Source organism: Cucurbita maxima, unplaced genomic scaffold (genome assembly GCF_002738345.1).
Source record: "Cucurbita maxima cultivar Rimu unplaced genomic scaffold, Cmax_1.0 Cma_Scf00001, whole genome shotgun sequence".
NCBI classification, from domain to species: domain Eukaryota; kingdom Viridiplantae; phylum Streptophyta; class Magnoliopsida; order Cucurbitales; family Cucurbitaceae; genus Cucurbita; species Cucurbita maxima.
In genome coordinates this window covers 8,107,028-8,114,961 of record NW_019272017.1, presented here as the reverse complement: position 1 = coordinate 8,114,961, position 7,934 = coordinate 8,107,028, and the positions used below count along the sequence as shown (strand labels likewise).

The 7,934-nt window shown below is 37.5% G+C and overlaps 2 protein-coding genes across 2 annotated transcripts in view; one reads left to right on the top strand and one right to left on the bottom strand.

The window, feature by feature from the left end:
- Positions 1–2,538, top strand: part of LOC111482990 (protein COFACTOR ASSEMBLY OF COMPLEX C SUBUNIT B CCB4, chloroplastic) — a 3,993-nt gene extending 1,455 nt beyond the window's left edge. The window contains exons 3-7 of the mRNA XM_023129052.1: positions 41–114; positions 515–699; positions 818–888; positions 1,869–1,952; positions 2,241–2,538. Of these exons, the coding sequence (XP_022984820.1) occupies positions 41–114; positions 515–699; positions 818–888; positions 1,869–1,952; positions 2,241–2,339 (513 nt within the window). The 3' untranslated portion in view covers positions 2,340–2,538. The remainder of the gene's footprint in view (positions 1–40; positions 115–514; positions 700–817; positions 889–1,868; positions 1,953–2,240) is intronic.
- A 145-nt stretch (positions 2,539–2,683) lies between these two features.
- On the bottom strand, positions 2,684–5,034 carry LOC111482980 (glycosyltransferase family 92 protein RCOM_0530710-like). Its single transcript, XM_023129043.1, has one exon. It carries the CDS (start codon positions 4,680–4,682, stop codon positions 2,883–2,885), a length of 1,800 nt encoding a protein of 599 aa, XP_022984811.1. The 5' UTR covers positions 4,683–5,034; the 3' UTR covers positions 2,684–2,882.
- Positions 5,035–7,934: the final 2,900 nt, after the last annotated feature.

The following is a 7,934-nucleotide window of genomic DNA, read 5'->3' as shown; positions in this document are numbered from 1 at the left end:
CCCCCCCCCCCCCCCCCCCCACTTTCATTTTCCATATCAGGTAAATCCACAAGGAGTAGAATGTGAGAGGATATGCTCCAGTCTCCCTGATCTTGTAACATCCGAGTTGCTATGGTAAATACTTTATATAATTTTCTTCTTTGATAATTTGAAACTGTGAATATTATTAAGTATTGAAGGCGGTTAAGATCATTGAAAATCACTTTCGATAGGGATGCTTTGTTTGTTTTGGTTAATGGATATTGATGAGTGAAACTTGATATCGTGCTTGAGAATTATGACTTTTTATCTATTAGTTTTCCTATTATCCTATTGAATTTTATAATCCATGTCATTTTGGTTACCCTCATTGTCACATGTTCATGGGAATGTCTAGTGACAGGGAAAGCTAACTTCGTATGCCAATATGTATCTGATAAACTACTTTAGGTATTTGAGGCTAAGGATTCTTAGAGGAAATAGGAAAAATCCTCGACTAGTGGGTTAATTGCTACTTTTTGCTGCCTATTCTTAGGGTATGGAAGTCTCTGTCAGAAGTGACATGCTGCAGGTCTCTGGTTGTTGTCTACGATGGTATGTGTATATTTCAAGTTGGTTTTGCTGCTGAATCAGCTGAGGGTGATGGGGAGGCCGAACATGTTGAAGCTAGTAAACTGATGCAGGGATTGCTCTACAAGGGAATTCTCAAATCCCAAGCTCGTGAGTAATAAACGACTTGTGCACAGAGACCATCACACAATGTACTACTTGATTGGCGTGCAATTGTAAATATCTGTCACTATTCGTTTTTGAGAAACCATCTTTCCTATATTTGCAGAGAGCTACTTGGCCAATCTTTCTCTTTATCCAGGGAAGTCGGAGCTGCCATTTCTTCCCTCAAATACTCAGGTACTTCGATATTAAGGGTTGTTGTTAGATTTGTTCGTTTTTCTCTTATCTCGGGAATAAATAACTGGTCGATAGTTTTCTACAGTGTTTCATTCTTTGGTATTTGTCACCATATAACTAGTAGACACATAAACTAATAAATTCTATGCATGTCTGATTATGGTTTAGAGTGCAAATGAAGCTGAAGAATAATTGGACTTTTAGTTATATATGTAATTAGCTATTACGTTCCCACATATTCTCTTTCAGAAACTTGGGAGTTCTTTTCCCTGCCTACTGGCTAAATAGAGACTCTTCTTCTTCACTGAAACCAGACACTGCTACTTGGCAAAGTAGGAAAGAATGTGATGAAACTTTCAATTTGATTTGAAACTTTTATGGTTCTACAATTAAATAGGATTTTATTCTTCACCTGTTTACTAATGGGCTTCCTTATTTGGAAGGCGGTGGTCAATTCAACGCCTGAAAACTTGGTAATTTGTTATAGAATCTAAGAGATTGTTGTTGGTCTGTCGTAGTGTTTCTAAAAAATAATTTTGTTATTGTGTACTTGAGTTCCCTTGCTCACCAGCCTGTATTGGTGAAGGAGTAGTAGTTAATTTTTCTTATATAAAAAAAGTGAAATAGATTAACTAAAGATAATAAATCATGAAAACAAATGATGGAAAAATAGCTTTATGAAAACAGTTAAATTTTGTTTTACTACCTTTCTCTCCTATCGTTAGGTAGTCTTTGCTATTGTAAGAAATTCAATGAGGTGATTTCCGCCTTCAATCTCATCAGCATCACTGCATGTTTGGGGGATATTTAAAAGAATCCATTTTGACTCAGTTTGTACTGCTACATATACATACAAATGAATGCAGAACAACGTGAAATTGTAACTGTGTTTGTGCACACTATATCTTACTCGTGTTAGATAGGCCGGTTTTCGAAGTAAATTGAAACCACTGCTTTCTAAGACAAACCTGCTATTCTAGGCTGTAATCTTGCAACCACTTGGGGAAAAGGGTATTGCTATAATTGGTGGCAACACTATCAGGGGTTTCACAACCTCTGATCAGGTACTCGTTCTTAAGCCTCTTTTCTCTTTCTTAATGAGACTCGTTAATATTCGTGGATTTTTTCTCTATGGGATCCTTGTCAAAAATTGGTCTTGGATATTGTTCTACCTGTTAATCAGTGTGAATAAATAGAACTACATATCTGTTTGACATAATCTCCAATTCCAGCTTCTCTACCTAGAACACTTCCCCTCGACCATTGTACATAATTTCTGCATATTGATTGTGATGGTCTTTCTTTATGTGGTATAATTACAATATCCAGCTTGAGAATTAAAATGTTCACAGGCATGGATTTCACTAGTTGGAGAGAAGCTGGATGCTACGCTGTTGAAATATTCAAATAATTTGCAACCAGCGGCAAAATTGAGCTCAAGAGGGGACTGAAGTGTTGATGGACAACACAAAATGGTTATTAGATTGTATCTTTTATTTATTTCCAATGTTTTTAAACCATTGGGGTGGAAGAGAAATAACATTGACGCCTGGAAAGGCAGGCGAAGCAACTCAACTAAGTAGTTGATTTATATGTATAGTCGATACATCATTAATGCAAAAGCTTCTCCTTTTTCGACCATTGACTCTAGATATATTCACTGATTGGTGGTAATGCCTGGTTCATTCCTTCTTTTTTTTTTTTTTTTTCTAATGCATTTTCGTTGTCTGTGGTAATGCTGACTGCATTTTTCTTAAGATGTGTGACATAGCAGACAGCAAATGTTATATTCAAATTTGAAGTATGAATCAGAAAGAATTTCATTCCAACATCTGAAAAGTGTAAGTTAAAAATCTGTAACGAAACCAGTATCATATCCATGGAGTAAAAAATTAATCGATGAACATTCTTTTTGTAGCAAAAAACAAAAAATTCAATTGCTTGCTGTATGATTACTGTGTACAGGTCCCTAAGCTGCAGGTTGCCAAGAGTCGTTAACCAGAAGCTTTTTCCCACGGTAGGTATCCTGTCAAAGGATCAGAGAACAAAGTCTGGACAAAGTCTCGCAGTCCGGTGTCCCAAACTTCACAGAACTGTAACCTCCAATTGGGTGGTTCGATTGCCTCTGTCCCAAGCCCAGGTGCTCTATCCTTCGATCCTTCATTCTGTGCCTCCTGCCAGTCAACAACATAGGTAGCTACTCTTCTGAAAAATTTAGCTCTAAAAGTTTCCCACACTTGATACTTGTAATGGTTTATGACAGCATTGCTTTTTGGTACGTCAAAAAACCCAGATCCTCGTTTCAACCTAAAGTGATGAACGACATTGAGAAGTGTTGGATCAAGCAAGTCTGGCCGGACAAACGATTTGTGCCTCTCGGGACTCTGGAGCCGGCAAGTGTACCCCAGTGTCACCCCCTGCGGTGGATATGATGTTAAACCCGATGGTCCGAAGCTATGGCAGGCCGTTCTAATCTCTGCAATGGTAGTTGAATTGGAGGTTGAAGCAGATGAGTTAGCAATGAGAGAATGAAGGGCATTGCGGCCGGCAGTATGGTATTCTTGCTGACGGCGATACTTTGAAGGAAAGTAGAAAAACTCATCAACATCAAAGAAACCGACCCACTTGCATTCATCTCTAGCTCTCAAAGCACAGTGTGAGAAACCTGCTTCTTGGGTTTTAATCCATGGCCAGGTCAGCCTACTGATATTGTAGTTTTCCAGGTTGAGCTCTCTGACGACTTCTTCAATGTCATCATAACTATTGTTGTCGTAGATAAACCAGCGCCCTACTCCAAGCCAAGCGTGGTACATAATCCACTCACGAAGTGCTGCTGCTTGATTCCACACCATTGTGCACACACAAAGCTCATGTTTTTCTTGATTTCTTTGCAGTTCATTCAGCTTGGAGTTGGAGAGTCTGGCCACTGAGGGCAGAGTCACCTGAAGGTGGGCTTTCGTATTGACACTGCCACGGCCCACAGTAACCCGAATTCCCTTTTCCTTGTCTAAAGTGCTCGACACACCAGCCGGCAAGGAGCACCTGATAATTTCTTGAGCTGCAGTTACTGCCTTTGTGGTAAGCACATAGTCTCCGTTATCGTTGGAATTTCTCAGTCTAAAGTGGCAGCTGAATTCAGTCGGATTTGATTCTTTGTGTGGTCGGAGATTTAGTCCCTTGGCAAACACCACAACCGTATCACCGTCAATAGCTGCCTCATAAACCACCCTCTCCCACGAGGCAACTGGATGCCTATTTCTGACCAACCAATGGTCATCGGCTTCCACGCCAACCCACCTCAAGTCCACGGCGGAGGCCGAATAATTCCGTGGTGGCAGTGGACATCTGGCAATTGATCGGAACTCATCGTACCTGTCCGTGGACAGAACTGACTGTTCGAGAGTCTCTTGTTTCAAACCTCTAGCGACAGATTTGTGGTATAAACAAACCAATTTCTCATCTCGGCTGAATTCGCCAGTGACCATCAAAAGCAAGTGGTCTGGGAAAAGGACTCGTCTTTCGATTCTCAAAGGCGAATACTTACCGCTCAAAGAATTGTCAAGTGTAGACTTGCTGGCAGAGGTGGACAAGCGGGAGAGAGTGGTGGAAGAGACATCGAGAACTGGCCGGAAGGACGCCGCCGCAATCGAGAACCACCGACTTGAAGAGAGAAACAAGAGAAAAGCAAAAAAGGCAAGGCAAAGAAACAGAGATCTTCGAGTCAAAAACTGAGCGTGCGAGCTCGACCTGCCAAAACGCTTCCTCTTCCGACGCTGCTGCTGTTCCCAATCCATTAATCAAAATTCACACCGAACCCAAATCAGAAAAAGGCTCACCACCAGCAGTGCAGATCCGGTCAGACGGAAGCAGAAGAGTGTTCGTCGATGGAGTTTTTCCGATAACCCGCCTGTCTGTTTGCCGGAGGTAACAAGAAGAAAGTGTAAACTCCAAAGAGCCAAAGCCTGTGCCTGTAATTACCGGGGAACGGAGTTTATTAGTTGAAACTGGGCTGTGATGATGTCGAAACTGCTTGATTGTTTTCTGCCGGGAGGTGGAACGTTATTCACAAAGAGGAAGCGTGAAAGTCACTCACTCTTATCTCTCTTGTCCTGCTCCTCTTGCCAGGCCGACCAGACCAGACCAGACCCAGACCATCGATTTTCTTTTTACTTTTTCCAAACAAATACTATGTTTTAAAGCTTTAAAAAATACCCTATTTTTTGTTCATAATAGAGTAAATACTCATTTTTTGTACAGACCCATTTCTCCGAATTTTTTTTTTTTTTTTTAAAAAGAGTCGATTTTATTTATTGAATAAATTAGTGGGTATTTGTTTTAAACAAGGTATAATGGTATAATGGTATGATGTAATGGGTGTTGTAGGAGTCTTAATCCCCAGATATACCTCAAATTAATGCATTAAATAAATGGGAAGGAAAATACACGTGGACGGCCCGATTTGGCTGGCGGAGTCACCGCTTCCGTTGTGCTCCCATTATTTATGAAGCCGAATGTCCTTTAAGGATTTTGGTTTGGTAGTTAAATAAAGAATATCCTTTATTTGCATTCTAAATTTTGTTGACTTATAACTTCTACCAATTATCTTTTGAATTTCGAAATAACTTACTATTTAATCCTGGTTGAATCACTTGTGATTGGTTTAGTGTTAAATAATTACTAATTATGTTCTTATTATATGTAACCAAATACTTAATTAGACGTGTAGTGTATCATAAATATGAAATTAATTAACATGCTAACTCTTATGTTAAGCCTTTCGTTATAAGTGCTGAAAATGTGGACTAAATTTTGAATAATTTGAATACACCATCGTGATCTTCAAAATTTTGTCAAATTAGTAGGTTAGGGTGTCCCGATCGCTAAGAATATTGGAAAACAAAACTAATGCCTTCCATCAAAATTATCCCAAATAATTACAATGATGATCTCGAATTCTTTTGAATCTAAAATCTCATTTACATGTATAAGAGTCTAAGCCTACTTGCCCGTAGATATTGTCCTCCAGGCTTTCATTTTTAGGTTTTAAAACACATCTCTTTAGAGAGGGGTTAGAGAGAGGCTTCCTGCTTCATTTCCCTCCCCAACTAATGCTGGATCTCATAATTCACCTCCTTGAAAGCCCAACGTTTTTACTGACACGCCGTCTAATGTTTGTCTCTAATACTTTCGTTCTCATCTTTAACTAATGCTGGATCTTACAATTCAGTCTTTTGGGAGCCCAACATTCTCGTTGGCACATAACCCAGTCTGATACCATTTGTAACCGCTCAAACGCTAGCAAATATTGTTCTTTTTAGGATTTCTCTTATGGTTTTAATTGTGATGTCCTACATTGGTTAGGGAGGAGAACAAAACAACCTTAGTGTGAAAACCTTCCCCTAGCGCGTTTTAAAGGGAAGCCCGAAAGAAAAAGCAAAAAATGACAATATCTACTCGTGGTGGGCTTAGGCCGTTTTAAAAACACTATGTTATCGAAAGGTTTCCACACCCTTGTAGAAATGTTCTCTTTTCGAACGAATATGAGATCTCACAATATGTTTAGTTCCCTTTTCCAACCAATATACAATTTTGGGCATTTTACATAGAGATATTCTCGGGTCAAGGGTGAATAAGACTTCTTTATCTTACTTTTTGAAAAAATAGGGACGCGTTTCTCCACAAAAAAAAATAATCCGAACCCAAATTATATATATATTAATTTAAAATAGGATAATTTCAAAATAGAGAGTTAGAAAAGGGTGTTCATATTATTTATGGTTGTTCATGAAAGGGAAAGTTGATAAAATCTGGAAAGATGCAGCCAACACCAATAATGCTTAAGACAAAGAAGAAACAGAAAGAGATGATAATATCATTTCTTATTTGAATGATTAAATTGATATCAATCATCAACAGATTCCGCCATATTCTGTAACCCTAACTTAACTTATGAGTAACACCTCACATTTTGTACCCATTTAACCCTTTAATTAATTCGTTTCAATTATATATTGGGCCGAATTGAGTACGAAGGCCCATCACAAAACAACGGTCTTTTCAAGCCCACCATGGAACTATAATTGGGCCATTCAAGGCTGGAGCCCATTATCTAAATTGTAGCTGCGTACATTTGAGAATTAAAATGCTAATTTTATATCATTAACCAATAAATTTTATACTAAATTAGTAAAAACTTTGTAATTTCTCTTTAAAAACAAATACCCAGTTTGAATATTAGTTGTAATTTATTTAAAAACACAATATTTGAATATCCTTTAAAAAGTTTCAAAATTAAAAATATATTCAGTTGGAATACTCATGAAAATTTAAGAGTAGTATTAACACATTTTACATTTAAAAATATAATTTTTTTTGTTACCAGTCTCTATTAACCCCTCGTAGATTATCTTCTTTTAAAAATTCATATATATGTTTTGGAACGTGATATTAAGAATAAAGTTTTAAAGTATTAATGACACTTTGTAAAGTTTTAAGATTATTAATTAACAAAACAAAATATTAACCATTTTCATAAATAATTAATTAATTAATTTTTTTTTTTTTGGAGGGTATAATAATTTATTAAATTTTTAAAAAATTTAAGATAACTTTGAGATAAGGTGGAGAGTTGATAAGTATTTAATTTACCTTAAATTTTACTGAAAATAAAATAAGGAGAAAGGCATAAATGATATTTCAATTTCGTATTAAAAAAAAAAAAAAGGAGTAATTAAAATACCTAATATACCCCGGTAAAACTAACATTCAAATTTATCCCCAAACTACAGCCGTTGGATTGAAATCTGAAAGGCAGAGCCCACCGTTTGTTGCCATAACTGGACTTAACCCTAATTTTCCCCCAAAAAGAAATTGATTTTAAACCGGGTAGGGCACAGCCAGCCCAACCCGTAATCCATATCCTCCAGAAATTTAATAGTACCCTAATTTGAGGTGGGTAGAACTTGGAAGAAGGTGAGAATGAACGGTCTGTAGCCGGTAAACCCATGGAGTGTTACCGGTTAAAAAAAAAAAAAAAAAAAAAAAAA

What these genes read in the sequence shown, in the direction of transcription:
- LOC111482980 (XM_023129043.1), bottom strand. Translation starts at nt 4,682, where the DNA reads ATGGATTGGGAACAGCAGCAGCGTCGGAAGAGGAAGCGTTTTGGCAGG.